Here is a 23,193-nt window from a genome sequence, read left to right as displayed (position 1 = left end):
CTATCGTGACTTGGATAACTGGAAAACCGTCTGGGGGGCCCTTGTTGACAGAACCGTGCTGAGCATGGTGACTTCTCTTACAAATTCCTCATGATGCAGGTGTTGTCACTGTTGCCAGAGATTATTTTGTTATTGCTGATGTTCTGCTGTTTGGAATAGTAACTCCTTTCCTTTGCTCACAGTATTGGATGGGTTCCTGGAGTGCCTCCACTCCTTCTCTGGGTTTGATATTGCAGTAGGAGATGAGAATAATTGCGCTTTCCAGAGAGCAAAGAAACTGAAGATTCCAGCAGTGAAGATACAGAAGTGTGGGAAACTGGTGCTGCAGTAATTGGTGCATGACTCCAGGTGTGTGAAGTCTCTGCCATTTGGAACAGTAAAAAAAAGAAAACCAAATGCATGCTCTCGTTTACATAGGAAGATGAGGATGGTAGCTTAGGGTGTGCAGGTTTAGTATCAGTGTTACAGTGCAATATAAGAGACCTTTGAAGAGTGTTAGTACATCCTTACTTCCAATTCATGTTTCTGTCTTCTGCTAAGGTGAACAGGGGTCTTCTGTCTATGTTGACAATCAGACTTTCTCTAAAGGTAAGAGGTTTGGGATAAACAAATAGCACTTGTGTGGAAATAATATTATTTTTGACAAAATCACATAAGTTTGTGCCAGGTAAGTCATGTATGGGCAAGCTGTATCTGCCTTAAAAATACCCCATTGTGTCCTGTATTGCATTTCTTTTATCACATTGCAACTGGAACAATAATATAAAATCAGTATTTCATAAGGCTCTTTTGTGAATTGAGCAATTCTCTTACACGAGCTACATAACTGAGATTATGTATGAAGAGCAGCTATACAAGTTGGGTCGCTTTGTTTTCTTCACAAAATACAAATGATGGCTCTTTCCAAAACGTATCTAAGTTATGTTAAAATACTAAACAGATTTTAAGATGATGGAAGCATAGATTGGCTTATATTGGAAGAGTTCCTCCCCCCTGCTGTGGGTGCGGGCAGGTTTATCTTATGTGCTTAATATCTATAAGGCTGAATAAAAGGCTGCTGTTTTCAATGCAGAAAGGAAGAGATTGTAGCTTTCTAAGGAGTCGTTCCGTGTGCAGGAGGCTCCCCGCACTGCTCCTGGGTGCCTGAACCTTTGTCCCAGTGCCCTCTGCTGCTATTGCTATTCCTGGCTTAAAGGTACAACACGAAGAAGTTATCCCTTTTATTTGTTTGTAATGCAGCTTTTCCAAGCGGGGCCGACCGCAAGTCTCAGGGGGAAAATATTTTCAATGCTGTGTTTTGTTTTTCCTATTCTAATTAAACGAGGGGTTAAAACGAGATGACCAATTCTTCTAATTTAACTCTGGGGCTAAGTGTTTGTCGTGGGTTAAGCGTATCGAACAGCTCATTTCCGATGGCTCTGTTTCAAAGCAGCCACTCCAGCTGCGGGTGCGGAGGGCGTATTCCCTGCACCATTTGGAAAGAGCCGGGCTGTGGGCAGCAGGTGCGGGCCCGCCCCGTGCCGCCACAGGCGCGCTCGGCCCCTCCTCAGGCCTCAGCCCGCGCGGCCGAACGCCACCTGCGCGGCCGGGCTCCGCCTCCCGCGCCCATAGGCCGGCGGGAGCCCGCCCCGCGGCGGGGCCTGGCGGCGGTTTTCAGGCGGGCGGCGGCCGGCCGCTCGCAGTCGGTGCGTGGCGGGCGATGCCGTGCGGGCAGCCGGGCAGCGGCGCCGCCCCCGCGCTCTACGTAGTGGGGGTGGACGTGGGCAGCACGACAGTGAAGTGCCACGTCTATGACCGCGCGGCCGGCGTCAGAGGTTCCAGCTGCAGGAAGGTGACGCGGGGAGGGGGGCGCGGGGCCGAGCCGCCCTCAGGCCGGAGGGCTCAGCGCGAGCGGTGCTGCGGGCGCGGGGTCCCGCGGTGGGCGCTCCGAGCGCCGCTCAGGTGCGGCCCGGCCCTGCGCGCGGCCGGAGTGGCGTGGCCCGCGGTCGTTGGCGCTCCCTCGTGTGGAGAGCCGGCGGCCGCCAGCCGGCCCCGCCGCGGCGCGCGAGCTGTGAAGGAGCGCTGACACCGCGGCGGTCGCGGTGACGCCGTGTCTCGTGTGCGCAGGTGGAGTCGCTGTACCCGCGGCCCGGATGGGTTGAACTGGATCCCGAAGTTCTGTGGAGTCAGTTTGTCGGTGTCATAAAAGAGGCTGTGCAAGGTAACGGCTCGCGAAGTCTGTGAGCAGGTTGTCGCTTATTTGCCGGGACTAGTTAGCTGACGAGCTGCTAAGTCGCAGTTAGCTTTTAATTCTAAAATCGCGTTGGAAACTCGCGGCTGAGCGCACGTGTGTAGCGTGCCGTAAGGCCGTTATGTAAAACAGCAGCTCACTGTCAGTTCACTTAGTGGGCCGCGCTGGGGGTGCAGCACAGCAGCAGGGTGCCCTCTGGGTGCTGGTCGCAGTGCGCTGCTGTGCCCGCTGCTGAAGGGGAGCAGGGTGCTGCATGCGTGTGCCCTCTGTCACAACCTGCTCTTCCTCCTTTCCTTCTTCCTCCCCCGTTCTGTGAGATGAAGCAAAGGTTGCTGTTAGACGGGGAAGCTGTAGCTGTGTGCTTAATCAACAGGCCGTTTTTAAGCGCTTGTGTAATGTGAGTGTGAGCCCACAGTGCTGTCAGAGCAGCAGCCCCACCCTCTTTTCTGTCGGGGTGTTGAAGGCTGCGGCAGTTTCCCCCATTGGATCACCACACCCTGTTTGTGCCAGCGGAGCTTTGCCAGCATTTGTGCCAGAGCACAGGAGGGCGTGGTGGTGGTGCAGGAGTGACGTCTGACGGCAGAGAGGGCACAGGAGCACTTTGTGGAGCTAAGATGTTGGGTGTGTGTGGAGATACGAGCTGAGGTAGCCTGGTGTGCACTAAGGTGGAAGATGTCTCTGGCTGAAGTTTGGCCCTTCCCGGAAGCAGCTGACCAGTTGCCCATACCTTATGTTTTATTTTTCTCTCTAATGAATATAAGCCCAGTTCACAGAGGAACTGAGAGAGTATCATGGTTGATGCGAGCAAAGCGGTGGGAGCAGCTCATAGCTCGCGAAGGTGGGAAGAGCAAGGCATACCACGCCAACTGGCAGTGAGCTGCAGCAATTCTGGTCTGGTTGTGTCTTCAGCTCAGACCTGCTGCTGCTGGAGAGGGAGAGCTGCTGTTCTAAGCCACCCACTCCTTGGTCCTCCTCCCTTACACTCCTACTGCCGGCAATGCTTGTGCAAGCGGGTGGAGCCGACAGTCTTGCAAAAGCACTGATCTGATATTCAGCTGATTGATATGATTGCCTACATCAGCAGAAGGACCAGTAGGTCTGTGGGCAGGGGGGAGGATGGGGCAGAAGCAAATGGAGCAGTGGGCAGGTCAGGAGGGCCCTTTCCCTATGAAAGCCCTTTTGGAAGCGTCACTCAGAGGCTGTCAGTTGTCAGGGTGTACCCACTGCGCTCACGGTTTGCTCACGTAGTTGGGCTGAGGACCCTTCAGAACAGCAGTGCTTTGACCAGAACAGCCTGCCTGATGGTTACGTGGAATCTTGTACTGTATCATTTTTTCACAGAATTTTTCTTCTCTAAGTGTACGTGGAGGTACTGTGGAAGCTGACCAGAGCTGCCTTGAAAATGGCTGGGATCAAATTTAAAAACTTACATCAACGTATATATTATAAAAGCTGTTTTGCTGCAGTTATTTGAAAGTGAAGTATAGCAACAAAATGTGCCTATACCCAAACGTACATTTTTCTACTTCGGAATTTGAAATACATGACACTGAATTAGTGATTAAATGGTGCATACAAGTTTCTTGTTATTAACTTGAGGGCTATAATGTTTAAGCTGAGCAGTGTCGTTACCAAACACTGATATCAAAAATCAGTGTAGTTTTGCTTCTCCATGGCATTCCTTTCTTTTTGGTTATCGGGAGTTTTCCTGTTTGTTTTTTTAATTTGTAAATACATTTATTCCTTATCTTTGTGCTTTTGTTCACGTTCATCCATGTGACATTCACGTTTTAATTGGTTTCTTACATGTAGGCGTGACAGTCTTAGTGCCTTGCAGCTTGCCTGTCTCTGGGTTTGCTGAAGTGAGGCCCCAGCTGGCCTTTCAGATGGCGCAGAGGGTCAGAGTGCCACTGCTGCTTCTGTGAGCCGTGCAGCTTTACTGACTGCCTTTGCTATCAGTTGGTGTGGTTCAGAGTTCTCTGTTATTTCACTGGTGTAGCCACTCAGGTGCCCAGTCTGTGTAGACCTGTATTCTGTTTATTTCCTCTGCATTCCGTAGGTTTTAAAGTTATATTAGACAAGTAATATTTTGGGTTTTTTTTTCTTCAATTTATTGCATTTGTTTTCTTTTTATTTTCTAGCTGCTGGACTTCACATGAGGCAAGTTGCTGCTCTTGGCATCTCAACACAAAGATCCACTTTCATCACATGGCACAAGTATGTATACACTGTGTTAGTTAAAATGAATTCTTGTTCATTGCCGTGATCTGGACAGAAACAGCTTGTAGAAATCCTGAACTCGGTCTGGCAGCCACTGTCAGCCATGCTCTGCTGTGTTGGCATAGCTGCACTTTGCAGCAGCTCAGAATTTTTGTTTTGGTGCTTTGGAGGAAATTAATACATATTGGTCAGACTTAATGATCTTGAAGGTCTTTTCCAACCTCCACGATGATTTTATGATCCTCTGATTTTTTTAAAATTCTGATGAGAAGCCGTGTGCCCAAACTGTCTGTGTGCCTATTGCCCGTTTCTCACACCCAACAGGAGGACGTGCACTTGTGTTAGGAATCGACCTGCTGTTAAATGGTGGGATTGGAAGTCGTGCATCGTGTTGACTTTTGAGGTGGGGCTGTATACGTTCTGTGGTTGGAAGTGAGGATGTTCCAATGCTGTTTTTCAGGAGAACGGGAAAACCTTTTCATAATTTCATAAGCTGGCAAGACTTAAGGAGCGCTGAGCTCGTGAATTCCTGGAATAGGTCCCTTCTGCTGAAGGTAACACTTTGATAAGCGGCATATTGCTTGAATGTATTATAACCACTTCATTTGTAGGAAGCAGAAGGATGGTATATGAGATACTGCAGATATCTTGTGAATGTATTCATATAAAACACTGCAGCCTAAAGCGTTTAACAGGAAAGTAAACAAGATTTGTGTGGACAGTGGTACTGAGAAAAATATGAAGTGCATGAAGTTACTTAACTATGGGAAAGGATGTCTGCAGGTCTGTCATGTATTCTGTTACAGTTCAGTCTCTTCACTGTGTAAAAATGTCGCATGCTAACACTGCTGAAGCACAATTTTTGAATGTAGGTAATTTGTGGTTGGCAGCACTTTGGGTGTTGTGTTTTCTTTTTAATGAGGTCATCTACAGAGGGTGCATTTTGTGCTTCTTTTAGAAAAAACGTTACTCTAAGAGGGAAAACTGAAGTTACTTTCTTGTAAGTGTGCTAGCATAACAAAAACTAGCTAAAAACTGTGTTTTGTCATGTATTTCGAGTGGAGCTTTAATGATTAAATTTTGATTACTCCATTAAAACAGAATTGAGCTTGTTTGCTGTAGGAGAACCGTCAAGGGAATAACAGTGTGTAATACTGTCAGCCACACTATGCATTGTGCTCACACAGGGGACCTGTCTGTAATATGGAGCAGTTGCTCTCTGTGTGCCAGCAGAAGTCAGCAAGGCAGACCTGCTTAGTGCAGCTGCTCTTCTCTTTGGTGTTTGTTGTGGGTAGGCTGCCACTGAAATCGTATGTAAGGATTTTCTAACAGAACTTGAGCCATGAGCATTGCTTTTGTCTATATTTTCATCCTTTAGTACTAATTTATAAGGAACATTTAAAGGAAGACATTGAAGAAGTAACTGTTTTCTTTTGAAACAGGTAATCCATGTTATTTTTACAGTGCTTCATTTCTTTACTGGAAATGATCGATACTTGGCTCCAAGTGTCCTTACCTTTTCAACACAACAGACTTCTATGAAGTTGTCCTGGGTTTTTAAAAACATACCTGAGGTGAGCTGGAAAGGGACAAATAGTAGCTTCCTTAATCCATCCTAATGGCTACTGCGTATAACCTCTGCATGCTTGTTTTGTTTGGTCCTTTCCTCAAAAAAACAACCAGTATTTCACTGAGCATAATTCTGCTCTTAGTTGTTATACTTTCTTTTAAAGTTGTTTGCATGTTTATTTTCTATGGCGCGTTCCCAGCTGGCTCTGTCACCTTGCCAGTCTGCACTGTCCCAGTTTATAGTTACCTGTGCATTACCATACTTAACAATCAGATGCTAATTACTTGCACGTTTTGTTGCAGTCCTAAGTGGAAAACACGTGTAAAATCAGTTGTGCTGGCTTAATCTAATGGAACAATGACCCCTGAGCTATTTCTTACTCAGTTCTTTGCTCTAATCCTTACTCTTTTCCTTGTTTTCTTACTGTGTTCATAACTTCAATTTTTTTTATTACTTCGGATAGTTTTCAGGTTATTTTTTAAGAAAATTATGATCATCTGTTTTTGTCTTTCCTGTGTAAAGAAATCCCTGTGTGGTTTTTTTTTTGAGTTTGTCTGCTATAAGCCTCACTGTTGAGAAGGTCTGTGATAATTTTTGTGTGCATATTTTGGTTGGGTGAGCTGTGAATTTGGAATATTACAGAGTTAAAAGAGAGGTAGCTGCTGGGGCTTTGGTGGGAGATGAATGTTCTCCATAGATTTTTCAGGCTCTGATATTTCAAATCAGTGGTTACCAAATCAAAAAGCTCAAAAATGTGTCTCGTGATTACAGAGAATAATGCACTCAGTCATGCTTTCATATGAATTAATTTCGATGTTCTTTTTCTAAGTTCTGTGGCTGTACGCAGTGTCAGTCAGTGGCCATTAGATGAAACATCACTTTCCCACTTTAAAGGAGGAAAAAATCTCAAAGAAAAGAGCAATTTGACTCCTCACTGACTTCATAAACCAGAAAATGCTTCCTCTGTTTTCACTCTTCTTGAGCACATATTATAAAAAAGACATATTTCTTCCATTCTTGTTATTTTGTTGTTGAAGTGCAGTATGCTTTGGTCCTCATTTCCTTTATTCACCGCTCCACTGCACTAAGAAGATTAATTGCTGTTCTTTTCTTTGCAGCAGCTGTTAGAATTTGTCTTTATTCTCTGTTAGGACCATGAACAGGTTTTCTGTATGATAATGCTACTTGCATAGCTGGCTCACACTTCTTAGAAGAAATACTGGGTATTAGAGACTTATTTTCTAAGGATGTTATTATTATTAGCCACCAAAAAAAATGAAAAACGAGTCAGGAAATATGTTTCTCTTTATTGCATCCAATATGAAATCCTTTTTTTCTGTATTTGTTCCCAGGCTGATGAAGCTGCCAAAAAGAATAACTGCTGCTTTGGAACAGTGGACACGTGGTTACTGTATAGGTTGACTAAAGGTGAGTGTTACAATTGTTCTTAAATGCTAATAAAATGTACCAGAACCTAAACAGTAATATTCATGACTATCACTGAATTTAAATGTGCTTTGATGATGTATGCTTTTTTTATTAATGATGAATATTTTAAAATATTTATTTTTATTTTTGAGAGCTGGAAGGGTAATCAGAAAAGGAAGTGATTACTGTGTCTAATCAGCCTTTTAAACACTAAAGATTTAAAGAAAATTATTAGAACTAACCGGTGTTGACTGAAGAAAAGTATCTGTGAAAACAAACGAGCCAAGAATTACAAGGAATGTGGAAGCATGACAAGGTTCTGTCCCAGAACAGGTAGCTACATGAGGACTGATGGCTCAGCCACTGTGTAGATGATAATGGAATGCAATGCAGTCAGTGATCAGCTCTTTCCTGGGCATATTCGTGAGAGTAAAATGAAGTAATTAGGATACATGCATTGCAGGGAGCAGCACAAGTACTTGGTGTAGCGATGGTGTTTAGCATGACCTTGCCTCCACACGTTTATGTTCCGTGGGAGCTGTGGAGATGTTTAAAGAAAAAATGTTTCTGATGGCTTAAACATTTGGGCATCTCAAACCTTTCTTCTTTTTTTTTTATGCTAGGTTCTGTATTTGCTACAGATTACTCAAATGCCAGTTCTACGGGTGTTTTTGAACCCTTTACGGTAGGTGCTGTTCATACTGTATAAACGTTATTGCTATTTGCTGCACTTTGAGAGTGTTTCTGATGGTTTTGCTTTTTTTCCTGTTATTTCAGAAATGTTGGAACCCCACTTTGTGTCATTTACTTTCCATTCCAATGTCTATTTATCCTCCAGTGAAAGACACAAGGTAACTGTGAAGGTTTATTTTTGAGGATATGATACCTATTAAATTAACTGCTTCTATAAAGATATTACATAACCTGCATAGGAGAAGCAATATAGAAATTTACTAAAATGGTTTAAGCATTATGTGTGGAAGTACAATTTTAATCCTACATCCAGGATTTTATTTTTACCATCAGTGAATGGTTTAAAAAAAAAAAAAATCTTTTAATGCTTTCTTTAAAATAAAGAGGTAGCATTGCCTTTAATTTATGTACAGACACAGCCCTTCTGTGTCTTGGTTTTGTTTTAAAAAAATGTCAATTCAGGGTTGTGATGTTTCTTATAAAACTTGTTTTAAGCTTCAATTTTGGATCAGCTGACTCTGAAATATTTGGGGTACCTGTTCCAATAATGGCACTGGTGAGTGAAGATTTTTTTTTACTTAAATTCATATTTCTGTACCTATATTTGTTTATCTAGCTCTGATTTAATATGTGCTCGTTTAGTAAGTATTCCCTATTCCCTCACTGTGGCTTAACTATAGCAGAACTAGTTATTAAATCTTGCTTCAGAAACTAAGCTTACAGCACAGAGGAGAGGAGTGAAAAGGGGTTTCTAGAGGTTATGGTCCACTGAAGTTAGATGACCAAATGATCAAGTACTGAACGTAGAATTTAACAGACCTGGGTTCTATTCTAAGCTGTGGTAATCTCTCTTTAGCTTAAAGTCACTTGCTCTAGATACAAGCTTGCAATGGGATGCAGCCTGACTTGGCTTCAGTAAGACTCTATGCGTGTCATAGAATTATTAAGTTTGGGAAAGACCTCTCAGATGATCCAGTCCAAGTGTCCAATGTAAGGGTGTTTGTTGGTAGATCCACTTGTGGTACATGTTATTTACTTTCCCTAAAAACAAGTGGAGAATAACATTTAATCATCTTAGTAGTTAGAGTTTGGATAGGAAAAACATGTTATTGCAGTAATGTAGAAAAATCTGCCTGAACTGACCTAAATGGAAAATATGTCATATCCTCTATCATGATTTTCCTCCTGCTGTTTCTAAGAAATGTATTCTCAGCTGTAAATTTACTGTTTTCTCTAAGGCACAAACAGAAGTAAACAGATTTAACAGATCATCACTGTTGGATAAAGTCATCATGGAATGATTTGGTACAGGAGGGGCAGCAGGTAAAAAGGGAGTTAAGAACCTCAAAACTTTGTATTTAGAGAAATTTAAGCCAGTCAACTCTGTCTTCTCCCTGAGACTGCAAAAGCCCTATTTATCCTTATAAAGGACTCAAACAGTAGAGAGTTTTTATTTTCAAAACATATTTTTCAGCATTGCAAGCTTATATCTTGGAAGTTGGAACTAAAAATGGTTTAATTTGCCTCTAGTGATAAATGTGTGTTAGAATGGCGTGCAGATACTTGAGAAATTGTATAGAGATGCTCTCTATGCTCAGTTCCCTTCTGAATAGTTATTGGTATTCAATACACTGAAATGTTTACACAGATATCTTAAAATCCAGCAGCCTTGTATGTTGGCTAACTGATCAGTGCATTTTTGTTGCTGTGGCAGGTAGCTGACCAGCAGTCAGCAATGTTTGGAGAATGCTGCTTTCAGCCGGGAGATGTTAAACTGACAATGGGCACAGGTGGTTTCTGGAATGTTAATACAGGAGGGAATCTCTTTGCATCGCACAAGGGTAAGCTGTGTTTTACATAATTTCATTTTACTTGACAGTTGTTAATGATGACAATACACAATTGTGCTCAGCCTCCTGTCTTTGGCTGTAGAAAGACAGCTTAAAAACATTTTCAGGACAGAGGACTCTGAAAATCTTTAATTAGAAATGGCAGTCTTGGTAGTCCCGAAATACAATTCGTAAGAACAGAAAAACAGAGGAGAAAAAACAAATGGATTAAGACACCATATATAATTACTAGTGATACTTCTTGGTGGCAGTATTGTACAGTACGGGAATGGAAATGTAAGGGATTGGTGCTCTGTTTTCTCGCATCAAAATTTTCCAGTGGATCAGTGTAAGTTCCAACCCTTGAGCCCTTGTACTTTGAAGTGTGCACTTAGCAATTATTAATTTTGTTTTAAAATACTAAGAATGGGCTCACCTGTGTTTCTCTGGTATTGAAAATGTTGTAGTTGTGAACACTGATGGTCTACTAAGTTCGTTAGTTTGTCATAAGTGGCTAATTTAATTCTTGGAAGGAAATTTAAAGCAAAATACTGTATGTTTTTAGTTGGTTTCATTGTCCATGTTTCCCTGGAAGCACTGTAATTTAATTAGGTCTTTTGTTTTGTTTCATGGAAAATAATTAAGGTCTCTATCCACTGATTGGTTGGAAGATTGGGGAAGAAGTTGTTTACTTAACTGAAGGCTCTATGTCAAACATTGGCACTACAATAAAATGGGCTCAGGATATAAGTAAGTAGTTTTTGATTTTGTAGGAGGATGTAATGTATTGCTACTTATTAGTTTGCTCTATAGGGTTATAGCTATGTTCTTGGGCTTCGTGTTATTATCCATAATTGAAGAAACTAGCCTACATATCTGGGACATCCACAGTCTTTGCAGGAGGTTCTCTGGTGAGTGTGTTTACTGCAGATAGTTTAGATTTAGTAGAATTAATTTCTGTCCTCTTAAAATGCCTTAGGTTGGTTTGCACACATTTTGCATTATCATTTCCTCTTCAGATTCTGTCTCTGAGGTCATTCTTTGTGTATTATTATTTTCCTGAAATGTTTTACTCCTGAGCATATGCTTTTCCTGAACATAACAAGCTTCCTGGTACGTTTTTTATTTATTTTTAACCTGGTATCCAGACTTAAATAGAAATGGTATAAAGGAGTCTTCTGTGGTGTTTGTTGTTTTCTGGTATTGGGACCTGAGAAGAAACACAGGAACTGGCTGCAGTTCAGTCTAGTTAGCGTAATTGTAGATGCTACAACCCACAAATACTTTGTTAGTGGTTTTGGGAGATTGCTAGCTCTACATCTCAGAGTTAGCAACAGGCTTGAAAATACTTGCATATCTGTTTAATAAAAGCCCGAGTCTATCTTAGCCTTCTAGTAGTTGATGTTGAGAACTACTGATTGTTGATAGGAGAACTTTTCTCAGTGTTCTAATACACTATTTACTTGTCTTCCTTAAAAACTTAGTAAGCCTTACTGGGATGCAGAAAAGGAATTTATGACCCAAATTTTGGATTAGCTGAGAAAGGCTTTCCTGAAGTACAGCTTGTCACCAACTTCCACAATTAAGTTCCCAACTTTTGGTGAATATGTGCATATACATGCAAATTTATATCCCCTAAAGTATTGAGTAGGACTTGTATTAATTCTTGGTTCTTCATCAGAGCCATTAATCTTTTGAGGAAATTACTCATTTCCACACACGGTTCAGTGCTACATAAGTAAGTTTACTACTTCAAACTTCATGCTACTTATCCATACTTAAAACGGAGCTTATTGGTATATGCAGAGCAAATAGCGTAAGGGTTTTTAGTCAGCCAGTACTGAAGTGGACATGACCTACAGTTGCTACTATGGGCAAAAGGTGGGGAAGCTCTAGAAACAGATTTAAAAACTAAAACAAAAAATGCTGCTATAAGTATCTCTAGTAAGCAAGACCTTTGTTTTCTGGAAACACAATTGCAAGGGGACAACGTTAAGAAACTTTTATCACAAGTAAATAGAAGGGTAAATCTTTTGCTTTGCTGAAAGAATTGGGCCAAAACAAGGGAAGGTAATGGCATCAGTAAGGATGGTGAGGCTCAACATGGATGAAAGGTGATATGTAATAACAGTAATGTTTTGGAAGTAGAAATTTCTGTTGCAAGACAAAGTTGGTTGAATAGTTTTCTTGTGGTGGTACATCTAATAATTCTGAAAAAGTAGTATTTCAAATTGCAAGTTGAAGTGAATCTCACTCCATTTTTTTCACTCTCTATCCTACCATAGAAGTACTATATGGTTCAGAAATAGCAAGTGCGAAAAGAAGAAAAAGATATGATTTAGGCTTATAGTCTGGGCACAGTAGGATCCAAAACTTTCAAACATTTATGGAGGTAAAATTGAAAGTCCTGGTAAGTTTCCAAGAGGGTTTTTTAAATTGAGTTAGATTAACCCATCTTTGGTAGGAGGATTTACTTCTTAGACAAGATAAAACAGTAGGTATCATCTACAGGAGATCTCTAGTCTTTTGATGATGCGTTATGTGTCCACCTAAGAAATGTATGAGTGAAGAATAAGCTCAAGAGAGGATATCTGTAATGAGTTTTGAAAGGAATCATCCAGTTACAGTAGCTTCTGTGAAAGAGGTGATGGTAGGACTTGATATTCTTGTCAGTCTCCTGTTTAAAAATAATAATATATTTATATTCATATAGAGATTGAGAGCTAATAAAATATGATGGGTAGTAAGGACTTCCTCTGTAGTCACTTGGTGTTTAGCTTGACAGTAACAGCATCTTTCCAGAGGAAACGAATTCAACACCTGGGGTTTTTTTAGCGTAGGTGCTGCTGTTAGCTATCTCAACTCCTATTTAGATCTCTTTGTCTGGAAAGCTAATGATCTTTTACAGGGCGCACAGATTAAAAGGCTGTAGCATGACAGATAGGAGAGGGTCTTTTTAAATTTAGTCTTCATTTGAATTTATGTGACTGGACATGAAATACAGGAGAAGCATTGATTTCCCGTAGAACAAATTTGAGAAATATTACCAAGGGATGTGACTGGGAAATATTACAAAAGGAGGTGGACCAATTCTAGCTTTTTGTCTCTTAATAGCATTTAAAGAAATGGAAATAAACAATAAAAGCATATGTACTATGCATCTTTACAGATCTTTTCACCAATGTAGATGAAACAGCAAAAATGGCACGGAGTATTGTTGATTCTCAAGGCGTTTGTTTTGTTCCAGGTTTTCAGGTAAAATTACAGTTATTAATATAGTTAAGAATATGTTCTTAGTAGCTCAGTTAAAATTACAACTTCTGTCTCGTTTCAATGTAGTAATTTACATCTTAACACCATATTTAATCTCTAATATTCATGTTTTTATTCTCTGTCCCTCACCACATCGTGTGAGGATGTTTGTGGTAAGAATGCTTAAATAGAGCTTTCCCTTGCAAAAGAAAAAAAGCCTATGAAGTAGGAAATTACTTCCATTGTGCAGATGGTGACCTGACAGATAAACTGTGTGACTTGTCCACAGTAGGACAGACAGTGTCTACAGACAGAGAAACTGAACCCATATCTTTTCTGCTTCACACAGAGCCTTCATTGAGATAGCACTTCCAAGTACTGTGCCAAAATAGTTCTTTTTATCCTGCCTCTTTTCAGTATGTAGTTTGTAATTCATCAGTGTATTTAAACATGTACCTTAAATATGGGTAAGATTGGATGTCCTGATGTTATGAAAGGCAAAGGTAACAATAGACAGACATTTCTTGGTTACACAGATCTTAACCTAAATTATTTTTTTTCCCATTAAAGTAGATTTTGTGCTTTGTTGCTATTGTTACTGAGCACAGTGCATATAGTAAGGATTTCCTGGCGTTTGTTCTGCGTTTTAGTCTCCATCTTCCAGTAGATTTCTTTTATTTTCCTCTTTATTTGAAAAGCTTCCTGCAATTACATGGTTCCCTCTAGATTACAGGCTCTGGATTGTTTCTTCTTGCTTTCCAGTTATGCTAAAGACTGTATATCCTCTTGTCTGTCCTTTCCTCTGTTTTATGATCCCCTTTGTATTTCATTATGGAGGTGAGATACTGTTCCTGTGCAGAGGCAGCAAGAAGGGTGATGCTTTTTTGCAGTTCACTGTAGCATATTAGGCTGGTTCGGGATTGATAGGAATTGCAGTTAATTACATTAGATGACAAATGATAGCTGGGGAGCTGACACACTGTCTATTCAGCTGCAGAACAGTTGCTTCCAGTATGGGCTTGACAGTTGGCAATACTAATTTGTAATTTGTCACCACAGAGTGACAGAGCTGCAAGTCAGAGCTCCTAGACAGACCTTCATACGGAATGAGAATGAGCAGGTCTTGCTAATGTAGCTGCTGCTGACCTGGAGGCTGCGGAGACCCCAACCTTTTTTATGAAGTTATGCCACTTAGCTGAGCAGCATGAGATACTGTGACTAAAAGCACGCTTTCTGCAGCATAGCAGTACCTACATTGTGGCTTTGTCACCATGAAAGTAGCCATTTTTCTCCCCCAAAATTATTTGTTTTCTAGTCAGCGTTGCTGTTCAGGAGAAATTTCACGGCGTAGACTTGCTCTCTAAGTTGTCATTTGGAATATTAACTTTCCTGGACAGGTGGGCTGGGCACTCTGAAAGGAAAGCTTTCGAAAATCACCACATTATTTTCTTTTCCCTCTTAGAAGTCTTTGTAATTCATTGGTTTGAATCTGTACATCTTGGAATTACATGGGATGTTTTTGACAGCTTGTCTTTCTGTGTGGGTGTAAAAGCCCAGGTTTTGATTTTTTGCTGGTTTACAGTACTCAATTTGATCATTCCCAGAGTTACAGTCTTAGAAATAATTACTTTCACCTACAGCTAGCCCAGCGACCTCCTATCAAACAACTGCCCTAATCATTAGCTTTATTTTTAGCAGTGGAAAGCTTAGTTAAGCTAAGATGCTTCCATTTAGCATTTACTGTGAGAAATTGTGCTCTGAATAAGCAAGTACTGAGCCATGGCAAATTCCAGTCTTTGCAGAAAGGATTCCCAATGCAGACAAATATTAGTCTGAATCTTATGTTTGACCCTTTAATTCTAGTAGTATTGAAGTTCTAGAGATGTTGGTTTGTGTACTTTTGCGTGTGTTGTTTTTTTTTCCCTCCTTGCTGTCTTGATACTGTCTCCAGAATGAACCCCATCTAGCTTCTTGCTAAACACCAAGAAGGTGCTGTCATCTTTACTCCTAGTTTGGATATTCCCAGTCCAAATTTAGGAATGATACTACAGAAAAAGAAAAAAAGAAGAGGAAGAAAAGAAAAGATGGCTGGATTTCTGTTCATTTTTGAAACCTGGTAACTAATAGCATCCTAGTAGGCCAGCAGGGAGAGATTCTGTGTTAGTTTAGAAATGAATGGATCAAATGGTTGGAAAAGGACATGAACAGAGTTGAATTCATCTGGTTGCTGCTTAGCATCACTGGCTGGATGCTGACACACATGGTCGTATGGTCGTGTTTCTTAGGCTTCACAGTGATGGCAGTTATGGAGGGTTTTCATGAAGCATGTATGTTCATTTCCTACGCAGAGTAAAATGGTTTTCTACTTATCCATATAAAAGCAGTAGGAACGAATTTACTTACTGGACTCTACTGCTGTGATGCAGCATACTGAAAGGAGCATCATTGTGAAAGTAGACACGAAATTGAGTGAATATGTGCATTAATCATTCTTGCTTTTATTCTATCAGAAATAGGAGTTTGCTATGGTTGGTAGGAACAGCAAAAACAGAGCTCTTTGTTGGTCTATATGAATGTATCTGTACAACTATCACTTCCTGGTTCTTTGGTTTGTTTTTGTTTTGAAATGAGTAGTAATTGAACTGTGTGATTCTTTCAAGACACTCACCCATACGCAGAGCTTGAACGCACACTTTTGGGTTTGTTTTCTATGAAAATCTGTGAACAGTGAATCTTTATGATGTTTCTGGGTGGGCACAGATGGTTCCATTCTTAGAATGGAAAGGGTACTTATGTATGTGGGAAAAGAAAAGAGTATTTTCTTTGACTTCAAATGTACAAGTTTGTTCTGCTAAGGAACCCAGGTGCTTTGGTAGTTGCTGATCATGATCTACTATTTAAGTGGTAGTTCAGTATTTTCCATTCTTGTGCTGTTGCGTATATACCTACCCATATCTGATTTTTCTCATATGCTAGCATTTTCTTTGTTTACTTTGTAAATGTGTCCGTGCATTTTATAAGCATGGAGTTCGAGCTTTCATTAAGTGTTGGCATAACTAATATATAACACAGTGCAACTAGAAAGAATTGTTTCAAATTGAAAACTGCTGTCTGTAGTGAAACTAAGACTTAATACTGTCACAAACCAGTTAGGACCAGCAAACTAATTCCTTGTGCTAAAGTTTGTCAAAGGAGTGGAGGGGTGGAGAGGAGATTTATCCAGTACGAAAAAGACAACGTAGTGAGCATTAGAACTTTGTTGGAAACTATTAATCAGTGTCACTGAAAACGGTCTGTTCTATAAGCTAATAAAAATGATTACAGTCCTTGTCAGTGTTCCTTCTAAGAGCCCAACTTTTAGAACACTTCTAAAACTGTAAAGTCTGCTCGGCTCCACTGAGTAGATGCTGACACAGATGGACTTGTAAGTCCGTTTTCCAGAAGTTCAGAGAAGGGGGTTAAAAAAATAAGTGCAATTTTGCCAGATAACAGCAGTATCAATGTGCCCTGTCCTATTTTCTTCACGTGTACACTGCATGAACTTGAAAGAGAAGTCATAAGTATTAGTGTTACTTAGTATGTCAGGTTTGGAAGAAGTCACTTAACACTTTTGCTGTTGACAGAAACTTAAACGTTCACTATGTAAGCTAATAACACTGTATACTGCTCACATATTGTTTTCAATTCTCTTCTTCCACTATGCTGCCTGTAATTGTCGTAAGTTACTTTTCTCTTATTATTTGACTGCTTTCTCAGAAGCCTTCAAACGTACCTCACCAAACTCACTGTGAAATCTTTTCTGCAGGTTTCTGCAAATGATCCATACTTATGTGCCTCTTTCATGGGGCTGAAACCTACTACTACCAGAAACCATCTTGTACGAGCTATTCTGGAATCTGTAGCTTTCAGGTAATTCCTTGCTTAACGTGAGCACACTTGGTTTTGTTTTAACCAGCAATATTAAATAGATATGTTTGCTTCCACAGTTTGTGAAATACTAATTGTAGTCATCCACTGTAGTAATGTTGAAAAGGAATTTCAAGTGCCTCTTCTTTTCTTTTTAACCCATTACGAATAAACCTGCATATATTTATTAGTTTGGAGTTTTTCGTTATGAAGTTGCCATATAGAGATCCTTAAATTATACTGTTTTTGACAAATTCTAAAAATACTTTGTTGAAAATTAGTCTTTACTTTCTTGACAATGTTTTGTCAGAAGCTGTAGCCCTTTCATATTTGCTCTTTGGCTAAAGTTTGAATCTGGTATTTTATAAAATGCAGTAATAGGCATCTTAGATATGTTGAAATATTTGGATAGATAAGAACTTACCAATCTAACTGTCAAGGCTGAAAATATTGCAGTTAGTCACTGGTGTTATCACATCCCTAGCTCACTGTGAAACATATTGTCCTGCCTTGCAATGCCAGCCAGAATGACTGGAATTGAATGTGAATACAGTTTGAGGCTGTGTGTCTGGAGAAGGTAACAACATTCTGAATCACTGCAGCTGTCTCAAATGCAGTTTATTCTCCCCTATAAGAGAAACTTGAGATGCAGTATTTCCTGAACTGAAGCCTGCATCTCTTAAGAACAAGGTAGAGAGCCTTTGTGTTTAAGGTTCAAAACAAGTCAGACTTAGAGCTTTCAGATGTTCCCTTTAAAGAACAGTTGGAGAAATTTCAATTGATGCTTCTGTCAGTGTGCTTTCATCACTCTAACCCACTTCTTGTATCAGCAGTTGCATTTTGTCTATGAAAACCTGTAATCACTTTCAGCAGGGAATGAATGTACATTCCACAGTGCCATGCTTTGCAGTAAAATGGGGTGTGGTTTAGCTATATCTGTGCTTTTTTAATGGTATGTCATGGAGTTTCAGTGTATCTTTTTTCTTAAGCATTCTGGAGGTTTGTTAACTATGCAGTGGTTTTGACACAACTGAGGCATTTTTTGCCTTGTATTTTATTTTCTGACTATGTAGATACTGGAAGCACTTTATGGAATTCATATTGCTTAACTGAACTATTTTTTTTATTTTTTATTTTTTTAAGAAACAAACAGCTTTTTGATATTATTGTGAAGAAGGTACGCATTCCTCTTCAGACTGTTCGGTAAGTTCCTTGCAACTTCAGTTAGATATGTGAGAGTTTGATATAAACAGATGTAAACTTCATTATGTATTTTACCTTGCTGTAAGAATTCTGCTGCTGAGAAATGGACTATTACCAATTAAAATGCTGATGTAACTTCAAAATTGGCACAGAGGGGTCATTTATTAATAAACTATTGGCATTGGTGGTTATCAGTAGGCAGTAAGGACTTGCTCTAATTTAAAAAACAAAGATAAAATTATTTTCATGCAGCATTAAAAAACATATGGCAATGCCTATTACAAAGATCATCCTACCCTTTATAATAAAATGCTTTTGTACTGGAATTTTTTATGTGGGGTCTGTCATAGACTGATTGTTTTTTGAAGACTTAGTTAAAACTGGACCTGTTTTTGAGGTGTAAGGGGAATAATGTTTTTGCAATTCAAATGGGAAGACACTGGCTTTATTTCTGTCTTTTAAGAAGTAAATCCGATTTAGTGAGGCAGTAGTAGTCCCTGGAACAGGCTAATCACAACCTCCTGGAAAGATTTAGCAGAATTTTGTTGCTGGAAAACTACCCTGCTCATTTTAGTAGGTACTTAGTCTGTACACTATTATTCTAGAGCCTCCAGCCTGTCGTGCTGAGAAAAGCCTTCCCAAAGTTCTCCTTCTGACAGCCAGGGGTCATTGTAGTATCACAATCAAGAACAGTAAGGAGACTTTCTGTCACTTCCTATGGATGAAATACCCATGCAAAGGGAGAAGTAGACTGGCAGGCACGTGGACAGATGAGAAATTACAATTTTGAATGGTGGAAGAAAGGTGAAAGTACAAAAGTGGGGGAAGGTATGAGTTTTTGTGTTCCATCACATACTGGAACTGAGTAGGTTGAGATACAGAAACAGCTAGGCTCAGTGCAGTAGTGATGGGTAGCAGTGATTCTGTAGGAAATTCTGATCTTGTTTACATTATAATGTAAACTTTAAATTGTGTGATCGTATTTTGTTTTATTCATTAATATAAAATTGCTGTTTCATAAAATGACTATACTACAGTTCGCTAATATCAGTAGAAATTCAGCTTGTGGGTTAAGGATTAGAAGATAATGACATACACTTCATGGCTTTTTCTGTGGAGTGTAGATTTTACTCCCTATCTTTTGTCCTCTTACCTTTACTAACAATCCGTTCCTTCTGAATCTTGTTTTTTCCTGCCTTGAGGTTACTTACCCTCTGTATGTTCATTCCTTTTTTAGCTACTGTCCCATATCCTTTGTTCCCAGCCTCTGCCTCCTACAAGCTCCTAAAAAGGTGTTGTTTTCATTAGTCTTATACATTCCTGTTACTGCTTGTTGCTTGTCTCAGCGCCATCAAGCAAAGCACTGAGAAGGCTGTTGTGTTCTGTGTTACAGCAGTCTGCAGTGGCCTCTACAAGGATGATACTAGTGCTCTGTGGAGTACCACAGTGCAACCTGTTCAGTTGTTTAGTGAAATAATTGCACGTCGCACTGTAATTAATGGCATGAAGGAACATTTTGCTAGAATATGTACTGAACAGATTGAATGTTCAGCATATCTAGCAGCAGAGCTATGTAAAATAGTATTTGCAAACTTTATTTTCCTGTCCTGTAGCTTGAATCAAACGAATGTTTTATTTCTACAGAACAAGAAAAATGCATGTCACTGGTATTAAGGTAGTGACTTGGCAGATAGAGGTTTTTTATTCCATAGTGTAGAGGTTGAAATCCAGTTTAACTGTATGTACAAATAAACAAAATGCTGTTAACCTCACCAATTAGGCCGTATTTCATTATTTTACTTTCAGAAACATCCACAACATTTCTTGAGACATACTTGTGGCATAGAACATTCCAGCTGGTGCATTTAAATTAGTGAAATTTTCTAACCAGCTGAAGGGTTTTGTTACCCAACAGTACTTCTGAAAATCCATTTGTGCATAAGTAATGGAAAGATCTATGCAAGGGTGTGAAACCTTAGGACTTATTTTCTGAAACATTGGTAAATAAGCATTAGAACTAAACACTTTTATTTTTCTTTTAATCTTTTATTCTCCTCTCCTTGTAGAGCTGACGGAGGTGTCAGTAATAACAGTTTTGTCATGCAGATGACTTCAGATTTGATTAATAAGAAAATAGAAAAGCCTTCAAATACAGATATGTCTAGTCTTGGTGCAGCTTTTCTTGCAGGTCTTGCATCAGGTATGTATACCAATACATCATCTAAAGTTCACCTTTTCCCCTGATAATATGTATGTTTGTAGATAAGGAAGAAACGTCAGGAAAAGAAACAACAAAAAACAACAGTGTAGACTTAAAATAATTGTAAAATGTCCACAATGGATTACTTCACCCGCTTTTATGGGAAGCTGCAGTAGAAAGTGTTCACCTTTGTATAGTCCTTTTTATCCATGTACTTGTTGTGTTTGATGGACCAAACAAGTGGGTGACAGGGCCATACGTAAACAAATCTTTTGGACCATATCTGTATTTTTATTACAATATCCCAATTTGCTGAGCAGTTTTATCCTTTGGTTCTACATAAACAAATAGCAACAGGAAGCTTAAAGTGAAAAGTATCTGCATATAGGTTTTAAGGTTCGTTTGCATTCAGAAGGATACACTGCTGGCGATGAGAGGTGGACCCTCTCTTTGCTTCCTCTCTGTTCCGTGACCTGGACGCTATGAGTCCCTTTCCATTTTCGTACTGCGTGAAGCAGTGCTTGCTGTGGATGGATCATGTGACAAGGAGGCTGCCTTGCTCATGTTCAGCACTGTGAAGCTGTATGCTGTCATCTCTGAGATGAGCCTTTACTCTTTGGGATTTTCACAGAAATAAGTACAATGGAATTACAAAATAAATGTATGGGGGTGGAAGGGGAATCCAGCTTTACTCAGAAAGGACTGGCTTATATAATTAACCTGACTTTAAATTACAAATTGTCAGTGGTTCTTTTTAATGGAAACATATTTTGTAGATGGATATGTACCTCAGTAAATTGCTTTGATATGTAAATAACATAACTAAGATAAAAATTACATGCTCAGGTAAGGTTTATCCAGCACTTAAAGCTGTAAAAAGGTCCTTTGACAGTCAAGAGCGATTCAGTACCATAATTAATCTGAATGTGTAACAGCAGCTGTTTTCTGCCATTTGTGCACTTTTTAGGGCACGAGGAAAGGCAACAGTGCTAAGTTTTGATTTCTGTGGCTCCTCTCATTTAGAGGGACCTGCAGCTGAAGGGACAGTGTTGATGAAACTTAAGTGAACTTCAGTCTTCCAGATCTGTTCCTTGGAAACTATCCCAGTTAAGCAGATGTGCTGTTGTCAGCATTCCAAACAAGTGGATGCTATTGGAAAGGAGTTTCACAATGCAAAAAAAAATATGCTTCCCTCTGAGAAAGTTGTTGGTTAAGTAAAGAAAAGCTGTCATGATTTCTTACTGTGTTTCTGGTTTGGATCTCTTGTAAGTAAATTAAAACAACTCAAAAATAACACATTTGTAGTTGAGCTTGAGAATGAACTTTCTGTTTATAGGACTTTGGACTGACAAAGAACAGCTAAAGAAGCTGAGGCAAATAGAAACAGTTTTTGAGCCCCAGAAGGACGAGAAGGAATACAAACCTGCTATGGACACCTGGATGCGAGCGGTGAAATGCTCCTTGCACTGGTAGAAATTGACATTTTGGAGATAGAAGGAATCAAATTATAAGTTTTTATAGTTAACAGAATGGTTAAAATTGTAACTGAAATTTGTGATGGTATATAAAAGTTATAAGGTCCTTCGGTAACCTTCGTGCTGTTGGATAACTTACCACTCCATAATGAACCTTCTTATCATCCTCACAACAGCTGTAGTCCAGATGCAACATTTGTGTCCCTTCAGTGACCCCCTTTGGGTGGCCCAACTGCTTGAAACCACACTTTATATGTTGGGAGTTTTTTCCTATGATGTGTTTTCTACTGAGGAGCTCATCTTCCATCTGATCTTTAAAAGCTTTGATACGTTAACCATTGAGGAATCTAAAAAGGGACATACACTTCCCTAGGTATTTCTAAGAAGAGTAAAATAATTATTTAGAGGGGACATGGGAAATTGATAGCACACCAAGGTATTGTCTTGAGAGTGGCCCGTTACCACATTGTGATTGACTTTGTAAGGAAGCATTTGACCCAGCTGTGTGATGGCATTTTTGTGGTGCCTCAGGATTAGCACGAAATCAAGATGAGAAACAAAAGCAAATATGCTTTCAGAACTCCTTACAAGATGCTTCTTTCCAGGATTTTTGTAGCTGATGTTTACTATCTATCTAGTTTGTAGCTACCTTTTTTAAATTTTATAAAAACAAAAGCTGCTTTATATGGCATGATTAATATATGAATGTTAGCATACCTGTAACTACATTTAACTTGTAAAAGTCTGTAACAGTAGTATTTCTGAGCCCATCACTACATCCTATTATTATTAGGAAAAACGGGGTTGAAAGTCTATTTTTGAAGTTACTACTTTTATATTTTTAAAATAAACTGTAATTAAAGGGACGTAATTATGCATTTGTTCATCACTAATCTTAAATGTCAATTGCCTGTGTCAGTCAGTTTCAGATCGTAATTTCCTACTTCAGAAAATGTCACTGGCAAGAATGCTCTACCAGACCAACAAGAGAAGGGTATCAGTCTGGCACTGTGAGCAGAAGATGGTGGCCTTGCTTGCAGTTATTCTGCACTTTGTTCTCAGTGAAGGAGTTTAATTAATCAAAGTCTGCCTAAAGATAATGTCCACCTATGACCCCCTTGATGAAATCTCATGGCTTGTCTGCCTTTTGTAGTTATGTGGTTTTTATAGTCTTGACTGGGGTTCCC

General features: G+C 39.7%; 1 protein-coding gene across 1 annotated transcript; it reads left to right on the top strand.

Annotated features, from left to right (window-relative positions):
- The first annotated feature begins 1,639 nt into the window (after nucleotides 1-1,639).
- GK5 (glycerol kinase 5 (putative)) lies at nucleotides 1,640-22,870 on the top strand. The gene is given in 16 exon segments (NM_001031306.1): nucleotides 1,640-1,831; nucleotides 2,107-2,200; nucleotides 4,372-4,447; nucleotides 4,911-5,004; nucleotides 5,893-6,024; nucleotides 7,373-7,448; nucleotides 8,072-8,133; nucleotides 8,226-8,299; nucleotides 8,637-8,697; nucleotides 9,856-9,982; nucleotides 10,616-10,720; nucleotides 13,140-13,225; nucleotides 17,028-17,131; nucleotides 18,272-18,331; nucleotides 20,398-20,531; nucleotides 21,868-22,870. Coding segments are annotated over 16 exon segments (1,554 nt in total). The 5' UTR covers nucleotides 1,640-1,699; the 3' UTR covers nucleotides 22,005-22,870.
- Nucleotides 22,871-23,193: the final 323 nt, after the last annotated feature.

Source organism: Gallus gallus, chromosome 9, assembly GCF_016699485.2.
Source record: "Gallus gallus isolate bGalGal1 chromosome 9, bGalGal1.mat.broiler.GRCg7b, whole genome shotgun sequence".
NCBI classification, from domain to species: Eukaryota; Metazoa; Chordata; class Aves; order Galliformes; family Phasianidae; genus Gallus; species Gallus gallus.
Note: the sequence above shows the minus strand (reverse complement) of the source record. Positions and strands in the feature narration are given on the sequence as shown.